Below are 12,726 nucleotides of genomic sequence, written 5' to 3' on the forward strand. Positions count from 1 at the left end.
GCTGAATCAGACTGATTGTAAATGGTCATTGTTTAATCCATGGAACTTCTCAAGATATCACCCCTTGGGTAAACAAGGTGTTTTGCAGACTGTTGCATGAGTCTCATATAAAGATTAGGTTCTCCTTCTGAGTCCAAAATACATAAAGGCTCCAGAACAAAAAGTTGGGTGGGAGAAGGACTGGAGTGTAACTGTGCAATGGGTAGTCAACACATGAACTTAAAGGATGAAACGTTGCGTGTGGCAAAGCTGTCTCCTCAGCTGTTCTTTGGGAGTGTTTGAAAGAGTTAAGCCCGATACTGGAATGTCTTGGGAATGTTGGCAGAGGGAGAGCGAGCGGCTTTTTTCCTCCCTCTGGATGGAGTCCCAGGACTGAGCTTGCAAAGTGATGACTTTGGATCTGAGTTTGCTTCTTGGTTCTGCAGCGGGGAGCTGGGAAGTGATGCAGTGTAACCAAGAAGCCCTTCGCGAGGGATGTGCAGTTGCCTTCCGAAGTCAGAAAAGGTGTTTTTACCTCTTCCCTGCTCATCCCTGGGTGCAGCAGAACTTGCTTTGAGAAGACACACGGAGGGAGAAACCACATCCTGAAGGGCGTGTGCAAAGGGAGAAAGACACATCCCTAAACAGTTTATTTTGGCTGCTGGTTTTTGTTGTCGGGTTTGGTTTGGTGGTTTGGCGTTTTTGTTTTTGTTTTTTTTTTCCCTTTCTTTTTCTTCTCCTTCTTTGATGGAAATTGCAGTGACTTTTTAACCTTGCACTTCATAAGGCGCCTTGGGATTAGCCGATTGCCTCTGAGTGGGGAGTCCGGGGTGTTCCACCCGGGGAGCTGGCATGGCTGCTGTGCTCTTTGGCTTTGAAGATCTGCTCTACAGCTGGGACAGTCTGGTGTGGAGCCTGACATCCCGGGCTCTGAGGACTTGCCGCTTTGGAAACCTGAGGGTCCTGCAGCTCATGCTGAAGCCATGGTGCATTTCCAGAGCCGTTTATCAGGTAGGGTTACAAAATACCAGGCCGGACCCTCAAACCCTTGTGCTCCCCCCTGGGGAGTCACACAGGGTCCTGCCCCATTCCTACCGACCGCTTTGGGTCCTACCATAAGTGGTGGGACAGAGAAGACACCGTGGGCAGGGGAAGTCTGGGAGGAGAAATGCAGCTTTTGAGGATGGTGGTAGGGTTTGCTGTGGCTGAACACAGGTCCAGACTCTCCTTTGATAGAGCAGAGGGGGATAAAGGACTGCAAATTAAGGGTCACTCTGCTATATCCCCTTTCTGTGAGCTTTTTACTCATAAGTACAGCCAGCCTTAGCTGTGCTGCGTCCTCAAGCTGTCCCCGCGGCTGCACAAGAGTAATTTATAACTTACCCGGAGGCAAGGACGCCTAAAGACACCTAACCTGTGGAAAACGGGCAAACGCGGTGGGTTTTAAACTGCAGTCACACTACTTAACCCTGCTTGACTTGTGCAATGCCTCTGGACTGCTTAGTCTTGCAAAGTAGGAGGCATCTGGTTGCCTAAAACTTTTGTTTTACTTTGAATGTGTTTTAAGCGATACAGAAAGGTTTGGGTCTTATTTGACTGGCTTCTCTGTGGAGTTACACTAACTGCTTGCAGCTTGAGGTATAACAAAACGGCTCTAATAAATTGTTCGTGTTTCTGATACTGGCTAAACTGGGTTAAATAAACTGAACGTCATGGTGGAGGCACTAGATCTGGATGCCACTTTGAATTGCAACTCGTTCCAGTCCATAGTTGAGTCCAGGTGGAAATGATACTGTAAACCAACCGTATCCAGCTCGTCTGCTTTTTTAATCAGCCTTAGACAACTGAGGCTAGACTTTAATTCTGCTGTGGGGACAAATCCTTTACAATATTTATCAGCTTCACAGATTAATGCCGGATGCTGGATTGACTGATCCATGTTTGCATTTGGAAAAGGCATTTTCTGCTACTCCCATTTGCTTGGTATTTTGCTTTTCCTGTGCTTTGCGAGTCTCCATGTGTGAAGCCAAGTTATACAGAAGAAGCCAGATTAAAAGCCTGTAGAAATTGTGTGTGTCGCTTAAAGGGAGACCAGGGCAAGGCTCTTAGTAATTTCCGCAAACTTTGAACCAGCTCTGGTTCATCATGCTCTGGTTTCAGCAGACTTCAGGAATAGATTTTATGGCCTTCTTTGGATTTCAGCAGGCATGGGTGGTGTGTTTATTTTAAATATTTGTTTGTTCTAGAAGATGCCTGCAGCCAATAACACAAACCGGTTACCCAGAAAGACCCCTCATCCCACTGATTGACCCAGTGGCTTTGGGTCAAGGCTTTGAAACCCCCATGAGAGGTACCACAATGATGGCTCCAAGTGAACCAAGCTGCCTTTCCTGGGCTGCATTTGGTCTTGGCTGGCATGAACCTGCAGGTCAGTCTGCGCAGAGGCTGCCTATGATGTGGGGTTGCCCAATCTGCTCTCTGCAGCTTGTTTTAGGAGCCTGAATCTGAAGCCAAATAGCTCCCATGAGCCTGGGAAAGAGGAGGAGGAAGCAAGTGGGCTTAATGCTGAACCCTTTTTTTACCCTCCACCCATGTAAAACCATCCTGAAAAACTAAGGAGTTATTTTATAAGATGTGTCCAGATTTCAATTACGGATAACCCGTCCCAACCTACACACCAGGGGATGCTACTGCCCGTGATAACTCCCAGGACTGGGGTCTTTTAACAGATTTACTCTGTTGTGAGCTCTGAGCACATGCACAAGTGCACTTTTTCCATTAGAACACGCACATGTCTTCAGCCATCCCCCATGGCATTATATCATGTTCCTTTGCTAGAGTCACCAGTGAAATGGGACCAGCAACGGTGCCTCCCTTCCCATCCAAACGAGCATCAGTGCAGCCTCATACTCACGGGGCAGGGTGGGCTTCAACAGTTGTCCTTTTCTCAGACAGAATGAGTGAACATCTGCAAAAGCTCAGTAAAATCACATCACTTTATTTGACAATGCCCATGAGCTTCCAGTTCTTTGGAGAGGACCCGAAATGGTGGGTCAGGTGTCAGGAGAGTTGCTGCTGGGTGGAGGTCTGCTTGGGAAAGGCATCTCCATAGTTCATTGCCACAGAGAACCCGCAGCTGCGGTATTATTAGTGGCCAGCATGAGCCAATAGCTAACTTTACACATATGTATATTAATCCAAACAGCTTTTCTTCCAGTATCCAGCGTCCTCCAATTTAAATACTGACAGAGTATTTTAGTAGGATATTGCTTGGACAGAAAGCCTGATCGCTCAATCACTTCCCAAAGACAGAGTCTGCTCCCACTGTTTATTATTTAGATGAACAAATAAGCTCTTGACCATGTTAGTTTTGTTGCTGCAATATATTAATCCCTGTTGCTACTGCATCTTGAGAGCAAAGGAGATCAGCTGTAGGACCTCTGGATGATACTAGAACCAAAACAGCTCTAGAAAGAAACAGTCATCAACTTTGTAAAATTAAGCCAAACTTTTTAATACTAGAAGAAGTATATATGTCCCTTTCCTTCATGCTTTTTTCTTTGAGTTAGTCACACCCCAGTGCATCTGTGCTTGTGGAGCCATCATGGCTTGGGTGGGTGTACACTTCACTGGGTGAAAAACTGTCTGGAAGACCAGACCCAGAGAGTTGTGGTGAATGGAGTTAAACCCAGTTGGTGGTCAGTCACAGGTGGTGTTTTCCAGGGCTCAATACCGGGGCCAGTTCTGTTTGATATCTTTATCAATGATCTAGATGAGTGTATCAAGCACGCTTCAGTAAATTTGCAGGTGACACCAAGTTGAGCAGGAGTGTTGACCTGCTTGAGGGTGGGATGGCGCTGCAGAGGGATCTGGATAGGCTGGATCGATGGGCTAAAGTCAATGGTATGAGGTTCAACAAGGCCAAGTGCCAGGTCCTGCACATGCGTCACACCAATCCCATGCAGTGCTACAGGCCTTGGGAAGAGTGGCTGGAGCTCCATGGTGGAAAAGGACCTGGGGCTGTTGGTCGACAGCTGGCTGAACATGAGCCAGCAGTGTGCCCAGCTGGCCAAGAAGGCCAACAGCATCCTGGCATGTATTTATAAATAGTGTGGCCAGCAGGGCTCAGGAAGTGATTGCCCCCCTTTACTTAGCACTGGTGAGGCCCCACCTCAAGTACTGTGTCCAGTTTTGGGCCCCTTACCACAAAAAGACATTATGGTGCTGGAGCGGGTCCAGAGAAGGACAATGAAGCTGGTGAGGGGTCTGGAGCACGGGTCTTATGAGGAGCAGCTGAGGGAGCTGGGGTTGCTTAGTCTGGAGAAAAAGATGCTGAGGGGAGACCTTATTGCTCTCTACAACTACCTAAAAGAAGGTTGTAGCAAAGTGGGCGTCAGTCTCTTCTCCCAAGTAACAAGAGATAGAAGAGGAAATGGCTTCAGGTTGAGCCAGGGGAGGTTTAGGATGGATATTAAGAAAAATTTCTTCACTGAAGGGGTTATCAAGCATTGGAACAGGCTGCCTGGGGAAGTGGTGGAGTCGCCATCCCTGGAGGTATTTAAAGGACTGGTAGACGTAGTGCTGAGAGACATGATTTAGTAGTAAATTGGCAGTGCTAGGTTAACGGCTGGACTTGATGATCTTAAAGGCTTCCTCCAACCAAAACGTTTCTATGATTTTATGATGTTATGATTCTATGATTTGCTGACTCACCCTTGCTGAGGCTGACTTGGGGGTTCCACAGCAGCGTACCACACATCCAGGTTCCTGGCTGAGCAGGACCCATGCTGCTTTGCACACATCGCTGGGGGGAAATCAGGTCCTCCTTTGCACGACCAAACAAGACCATGGCTCCTCAGGTGTGACACCAACTTGGAGAATTTTTTGGTATCCTTTCCCTAGACTGTTGTCTTCTCCACACAAGCCCTGAAAAACTTCTATGGTAATTTCCTTCTACTGTCTCATCTACAAAATATATAAAAACAAAGCTAATGCTGTACAGAGGGCTTGGGCCAGATTCACTGCCAATGCAAAAAGCGACGGGTTCTTGAAATGGCAAGTTGCTCCAGGCATCAACAAAATCAGTGTAATTCACCTTATGTCTGACCAGTGAAACTTTGCTTTCTTGGCTTTTGGGAAATCAGGATCAATGCATTAGCAGAGGTATACAGAATAGCAATTTGGGAGTGATGCTGGCTGTGGTGGTCAGGATCCCATCCCACTTGATATTTCAGTCTTCAAATCCAAACTAACACAGCAATCAGAAATCTAGACTTGCTCAGGTTGTTCTCTGAGCAGCAGTTGTTATAAAATAGGTTAAAACAACCAATATTTTTTCCTTCATTCTTGGTCTCCAAACACGATTTAACTTTCAGAGATGCCGAGTAACTCCATTTCTCACTGTCTTTAAGCAATGCTGTGGTACTCACAACACTCAAGAACGAGAGACTTTTGGTACCCTGAAGCAAAGTACCATCATCTGTCTCAGACTGCATTTCTCTTCCTGGCAAGTAAATCCTCCTGCAACTTTGCTGCAATTCCCAGGGATATATTTGTCTGCCCAGTTTGAACAAACCACTTGCCCTGCTCTCCTTTCAGTGGGGCTAATATTCACCAGTTGCTATATTTTAATTGTGATGAACACTTGCTGTATTTTAAATGTGTTTTGTGATCCACCGTGTGGTTTTCTGACTGTGTGATCGAGACCCATTTGAAAAAGGAGATTAACAAATAATAAACTTCCAGTCGAGGCTTTCAGACAGTCAGTTGTGTGGGAGGCCACAGAGCTGCCGAGTGTATTTTTATCAATGCCCAGAAGATGTCTGAATGCTCTGACCTACTAAAAAAATGGCCCTGTGAACTAACACAGTGCCTGCTTTTGCGGAAATACTTACATTTCAAGAAGTGCTGGGGGAGGGCTGGTTTATTATGGGATAGGCCGTCAGTTCTGCATTTCACTATTTATTTAATCTCCAAATCCATCAACAAATGTTTTAGTTTCCCGGCGATGTCTGTGCAATGTCAAAGACCGTTAGGCAGGCCAGGACCTACATCTTCAGTAAAAATGTGTTTATGTGTCTGTCTGTTTAAAATCCCACCAACTGCTCCTACCAAGTCAGAGGCAGACTGCTGGACTCAGAGCAGTCTCTCAAGGAGCTGTAATACTAATCACAGGCATTTAATTCCTCGCTTACCGTGCTGTGTACCTTTTACACACTGCTTCTTATCCACCAAGTACTCAGAAAGACAGTTAAGTAACATCATGCCTCTTTTACTGCTGTAGAAATCAAGACAGAGATGGACAAAATGACTCACTTCAGGCTATAGGCACAAACACAGAATTGTCTTCAATACCTCATTGCTCCCCATATATCCAGTTATAGGTAATGGGATTAAGGAAGGAGGTGGGCTGTAGTATTCAGGGGCTGGATGTTAACTAGAATGAGGAAGAGAAGAGAGCCTGGAGGTATTTAAAAGACAGGTAGACATAGTGCTTAAAGATATGGTTAGTGATGGGTTTTGTCAGAGTTAGGTTGATGGTTGGACTAGATGATCTGAAAGGTCCCTTCCAACCCAGACAATTCTATGATTCTATGATTCTATGATTGATTCTATGATTCTATGATTCTATGCTGGCAGGAAGATAAAGACCCAAGGAGCAATGGCAGGAACAAAAGCAGAAGCCAAGGTCCTAATATGTGGGAAAGATATTTGGGGTCTTTGGGCACCCCCAGCCTCAGGAGGGAGGTTGCTGTTGCTGTGGAAACCCCCAGCTCCTGCAAGGCAGAATCAAGTCACAGGTTCCAGCTCACTAACTGGTTTCTAGCTGTAAAAATCACCCTTGACTCCTGGATCCTTAGTATTGAGGGTGCTTTTGCAGTGTTTTAACTCTATGTCTCTCCTCTTGGGCCAGAGCTGGCAGGTATTGCAGACCAGAAGCTGTTTTTACATCTATATACACACTGATGTACTCAGCCATGGTGAGCCCCCAACCCACATCCTCCTTGCATCTGATGTTCAACTACTTCATTCACATTATTTTCCAGATCCTGCAGTTCTATTTTCGCTGGGGCGAATGCATCTCAGGTGTGTTTCCCACATGGTGCCCACCACTGGGATACTGGGGTGCTAATGGGTTTTCACCCAGCTGCCATGGTGATGTTGTGGATTGAGCTGAAGGGCTTTTGGACTTATCTTCCATTCACTTGGGAGATTTCTTGCACCCTGCTGGGTATTGCATCAAGAAAGGGAAAGGCTGTTACCCACCTTGCAGTGGGCTCTGAGACATCCCCACAACCCCATGTACTCTATCAGGAATGTGGTTTCCCCATCATAAAGGAGCCATTTGGAAAATCCATTCTTCTTCCAGCATCATTCCTCACCCTGCTTGCCTTGAAGACATCTTATTATGTCTAAGCACAATTAGGGATACAGAAGCAAAAGTAGCATTTTGCAAGCCTGCCCTGCTGCTGTAAAAGGCTGTGCAAATCAATGTCAGGCAAGAGGGAGGAAGGAAAGGGCTGAGATGTTAAACACATCATTTCAGATTGGTAAAACTTCCAGGTTTTGATTTATAGCTTCATCACCAACTAGATTAATGTGGAATTCAAACACAACCAGCTCTTTGCTTTCCTTTCAGGCCTGATATATTAGCATTTCCCATTAATCTAGTCAGCTCCAGCACGATGAAGGCTGAGGAAATGGGGGATTAGGTGTGTGGGAGTGTTGGGTGAGCAGGAGAAAAGAGCCAGAAAAATTCACTTTAGCTAATTAGATAAAGTAGAGAGCATGGGATTGTATTCAGGTCTCAGGTTGTAGCTGAAGTTGTTTCTGACTCCCTAGAAGTCAGCAAACCCAGATCCTTTCTCTTCTGGTTTTGGGCAGAGGTTTTTCCTGTGGGGTTGTTGATTTTCTGCTCAGAAGGACAAGGGTGGACACGGATGCTGGTGCCACACACACAGCTACGCTTGCAGGGCTCTTCGCTGGCGGCTGCTCTGTCCTCAGAGCACTGTGATGTCCTGGTACTGCTGGTGTTCAGGATGCTCCAGGCCTCCTAAGGCTATTCTGTGGGATATCATCGTAACCAGGGTCAGGCCCCTCTGAGCTTGCAGCCTGCCGAATTCCCACTTTTAGTGGGAGGCAACTGTGACTTTTTTCCCTGACACTCTTTGCTGAGTTAGTCTGCGGGCTCTGGAGCTGCCCTGAAGGCTTCTCAAACTTTATTGCTACATATTTAAGCATTTACAAGACTTGAACTACTTCCCTTAAAAAAAAAAAAAAACCAAAAAAAAACCAAAAAAAGCAAGCAAAAAAAAACAAAAAAAAAAAAAAAGAGGAAAAAAACCTCCACCCAAAAGTCCCAGAGTTGCAGAAAGGGCTAATGAACCTCACATGTTTCCAAAAGCTGCTCAGGAGCTGCTGGCTTGCACAGTTTCTCACCCCATCTTCACTACAGGCAGAAGGAAAGAGGGTTAGGCAGGCAGGGGAGAGGAGAGAAAACGCAAATGTTAAAAATTCATCTTTGCCAGAAAACATATCCAAACAGACAGAAAAAAAAAAAGAAAAATCAGCATATTGGGGGTTCCTCCTTTGGGGAGGAACCCCAAGCCATTTCTACTTGAGGCATCTATGGAAAAAGCACAAGAGGTGTTCAATCAGTTCCCATCCCCAGGTATTTTTAGGACACACTGTAAAATTGCCCTCAGCATTTTATATAGACCTCCCCTACCTTTCTAGAGCTGGGAAGGGCTGTGGCAATCTGGTAGGTTCCGTGCCACTGCCATTGGCCCCACCGTAGCCCCACAGAGCATTGATGGTGGTGAGATCAAAATGTTAATGCTGCAAAATATCCAGCTAGATGCGAGTGCTTATCCTCACCCTGGGGCATGTCAAACCAGCCTGCCCAGGGCTGGTGTCCATCCCACACCACGTTGGGCAGGAGGGCAATAGCAGCCATGATCAGATAGTGCTGGAGAGCTAATTGGGATGTCTTGCCCAGAGCTGAGGATTCAGGGTAAGATGTCATAGTAGAGCTCACTAGAGGAGCACAAAGGGCTTACACACCTGGGAAGTTTGGGGCAATGACCCTTTTACCTCCTGGACAGCCACAAACACCTAGTCCCCTCAGCAGCTTGTGGGGTCTCATCTCTCCTTCCATTGTGCTGAGGCAGCTGTGGGTCAGGGCAAGAGGCACAGGGGTCTCCTGGAGGGCAAGGACAGGCACTGGAGGTTTGCTGAACAATGGTTGAACCTTGGAGGTTGCTGTGCAGGACTGTTAAAGCTAATGTAGGGCTGCACCAGGCTGGGGCTCGTGCTCACTGTTTATTTGCAAACACAACACTGCAGTGCTTTCCGTGTGCTGTAGGGAATTGCCCAGTTCTGCTTGAAAATGTGGTCGACTTTAAACCCACATTGACCCTCCTGTCTGTCTTTACATGAAGTTTTAGGGGTAGGAGGAGGAGATTGAGTAGTCAAGTCTCAGGACTGAGCTTTTTTTCGTTCAAGAAATGCAGCAGCCTCTTAGAAGGGGAGGTATACTTGGCATTGTCTTGCTCCTGTGTGGATTTTTTTCCAACCTGCCTCCCTGTGAGAAACATTCAGTCTCCAGTACTGTTTGTGAGAAAGAGGTCTGGCTGCCCCAGTTACGAACATGGGCAAAGTCTGTCATGGTGTCAATTCTAGCCCACTAATAAATGGGTTAGGATTGCCAATGCAGCTTATATAGGCCACTGGCCAAGGAGCAAACACAAGCGATGCTGAATTGTTTCTAGCACAGTCTTTGAATCTGCCTCAAATCTGAGCTCTCTTGAAGTCCACCACCAATGACTTGGGCGTTCCTGCCCGTCTTTGGTTTTGGCTGCAAGGAATGTTCTCCACAAGGAATAAAAACCGTCCCAACTGAGATGATCCCCAGCAGCTCACCCTGTGTGTAGCAGAAATGCACCTACCAGCTAGGCAAGGGAAATACTGTTTGACCCCCTGGGTTTGCAGAAGCCAGGTCAGAACTGCTTCTTCCTAGGCTCACCTATATTCTCCTCAGTGTGGTTCTTTCCATGATGGATGTCTTGGTACAAGTCACTCTCTGGAGATGCCTATCCCCTTGTGCTGAAACCAGAAAGAGCTAAGACTGCTAAACCCAACTGGGTGCCAAAGTATTAAACACTCATGTTTAAAGGGTGTTGTGTGACGTAGAGCCAGTCATGTTGTTCTGACTAAATATATGTCATCCATGGCCCGGGTCCTACAGTGGCAAATGCTGGAAGCCCACGGGAAGGTAGGCAGCCATCAGGACAGATTGTCCAGCAGCCTTGCAGCAGAAGTAATCTAACTTCAGCTGTTACAACATGCTCTGTAATGGGACAGGCCCCCGGGAACCTGCTTTTGGTAAAGAGCTTTGCCTTCTCCAGAGAGACATTTGTGAACAATTCAATCCTCTGAAGTAATTGAAACCAGCAGGGGAGTTTTGCCTGAAGAATTTTTGTTTGATCCAACCCCTTCTTCCTCAAAGAGAAATCCATCCTGAATACATGGCTCAGAGTAGCCCCAGAACAGGTCCACTCCCATCCGACTTCTATGTGTTTCTTCTGTTGTGTAAAATAAGATGATCATGGGAAAAAACTGCTTTTTCCTCCTCTGTTTGTAACATGCCTTTGTTGCTCCCTCCAACAAAGGCTTTGTGCAATGAATGCCATTTTTTTCTGGATGTTCTCCTGGAGCAAAGGTGGAGCTGACTAGTGCCATTGATGTGATCCTGCCCTCGCTGTGTTTGTGGCTGCATCCAAGATGCTGCTGTGAATCATCTGCACTCTTGCAGAAACTCTTGCAAAAACAGTTGCTCTTGGGCATGGGAGCTTTGGGGGGAAAAAACAAGCCCAAATTACGCATTTAAAGATGACTCTCATGTGATAACAAAAAAAGAGCAGAACAAAGGCTTTGAATGCCATCCAGGTCTCAGCACCAGAAGGCACCAAAATTGGGGTATGTTCTGCCTCTTTTTGTTTGTTGTGTGGGTGTTTATTTTTGTCAAAATTAGATTGACGGTTGGACAAGATGATCTTTAAGGTCCCTTCCAACCTAGAAGATTCTGTGATTCTGTGATTCTTCCTTTCCTCTGTCCCTCCAAGGTTGGAGTTAGGAGGATATTAACCCCGTGTACCTTTGACACCCGCAAGTGGCTACAGCAGGCTTTTTACCAACATTTGCAAATTAATTACTTTTGCAGTGTAAATATAAAGAGTCATTTCTAGTGTCGGCTCATCTTGACTCACCTATAACACTCTTAATTCAAATCTCCTGTGCACTGCATGCGTTCACGTGGGCTCACAGCGGAGGAGGGATGTTGTTTTCCTAAACTGGAAACTTATGGGGCAAAGCCAGAGGGAAATTGTCATGGGATTTCAAACCCTGCCTTTTTTCCTTCCTCTCCTTTCAGTTTGGGAGAACCATGTGAGTCCACTGAGGACTCCAAAACAGCTGACAAAGCACAGTTTCAGTCCGGTCCTATCCCCTGCTCCTGGAGAGGAGCTCCACATGATAGCCGGTGCTAAGTCTCAAATAGAAAAAGTTATCCAAGGTCAAATTCCTCCACGCTGTGAACTTCCATCTGGCACCCCAAAGTGGGATTAGCATCTGTCCGGCCCCTGGCAGGAGTCACCCCATGTCTGCAGCACTGCATAACCTGCAAACCCCGTTGCCTGCTATTACTCGCCAACTCCACTGGTCACTGCGCCCCCAGAGCCGCCGGCCCCTGGGACCCAAGGGGCTCTCATAAAGCTCTGGGAGGTGAGGAATGTGGGGTTTACAGCCATTGCAAACCCACTTCCACGGGGCCCAATCTCAGCCTCTGTGTGCTTAGGGGTTTAATGTGTTTGTATGGTCACTTCCATGCTGGTACAGGGGAGCTCATGATGCAGAGAGACCTGTCTGAGGGTTGGGAATCTTTACGTTACTGTAAGTTGCTGTACTTGGGTTGACCTCTGCTTTTCCTTTTTTTTTTTTTTTTAATGTTTTTTTAGTACTCTTTAGAGCCCCCACAGCCACAGAAGCCTAGAGTCAGGCGGGCCCTCATGTGTGTAGCCACAGCTGAGACAACAACTCTGAGCGTCGGCGGGGCTAGTGGCTGAGCTGGGCTTTGCAGAACCGCAGGCGATCAATCAGGGGTTTCACAAAACCAGCCTTCAAATGAGGAACGGTTTGCACCAGACAAATTATTTCAGAGCAGCCACCGGGATGAGGAGGTAGGAAAGAAGGAAGGGGAATAGGCAGCACAGGGGTTGGATATTTTCTAATTAAAGTGAGAACAGAGTCACTGTTCATCTTAGACAAGAGAGGTTCTGGGAAGTTCACTGCGTTGCATATTCTCAGGCATTCATCATCTGAAATGTCTCTTAATTGCCACTATTATATCATATCACAAACATTCCCGTAATTTATAGTCATAACCTCCTACAAAGGGATTCTTTCATTCAAGCCGTTTTCACAGAAATCTTTTCCCCTTGGATCCTGTTCCTGTAACACACTCAGACCAGGAATCTGGAATTGGAACTTTTATTTTCCTTCTTTTTTTCTAAATGCCAGATGTTGCTTTGCAGGCAGTATGTTTCAATGAAGGACTGTGTCCCATTTTCAACCTCTTTCCTCTTTGTCCCAAGATAATCAGCTCTTAACAGCTCTTCTTCCTCTTATGGTAAAAGCTGTAATGTAAATATTCAGGACATCCTAAGTGTCAGGAGCCAGCTGAGTCCTGCT

The 12,726-nt window shown here is 46.5% G+C and overlaps 1 protein-coding gene across 7 annotated transcripts in view; it reads left to right on the plus strand.

The window, feature by feature from the left end:
* Positions 1 to 12,726, plus strand: part of FRMD4A (FERM domain containing 4A) — a 410,059-nt gene that overhangs the window by 215,372 nt on the left and 181,961 nt on the right. The window contains exon 1 of one of the 7 annotated variants that reach the window (XM_014949094.1): positions 832 to 990. The exons of the other annotated variants lie outside the window; for them this stretch is intronic. Coding sequence (XP_014804580.1) covers positions 832 to 990 — 159 coding nt within the window. Of the gene's footprint in view, positions 1 to 831; positions 991 to 12,726 lie in introns of those variants that run through there. 7 annotated transcript variants of the gene reach the window in all.

The sequence above is a fragment of the Calidris pugnax genome, unplaced genomic scaffold (genome assembly GCF_001431845.1).
Source record: "Calidris pugnax isolate Ruff unplaced genomic scaffold, ASM143184v1 scaffold125, whole genome shotgun sequence".
Classification (NCBI taxonomy): domain Eukaryota; kingdom Metazoa; phylum Chordata; class Aves; order Charadriiformes; family Scolopacidae; genus Calidris; species Calidris pugnax.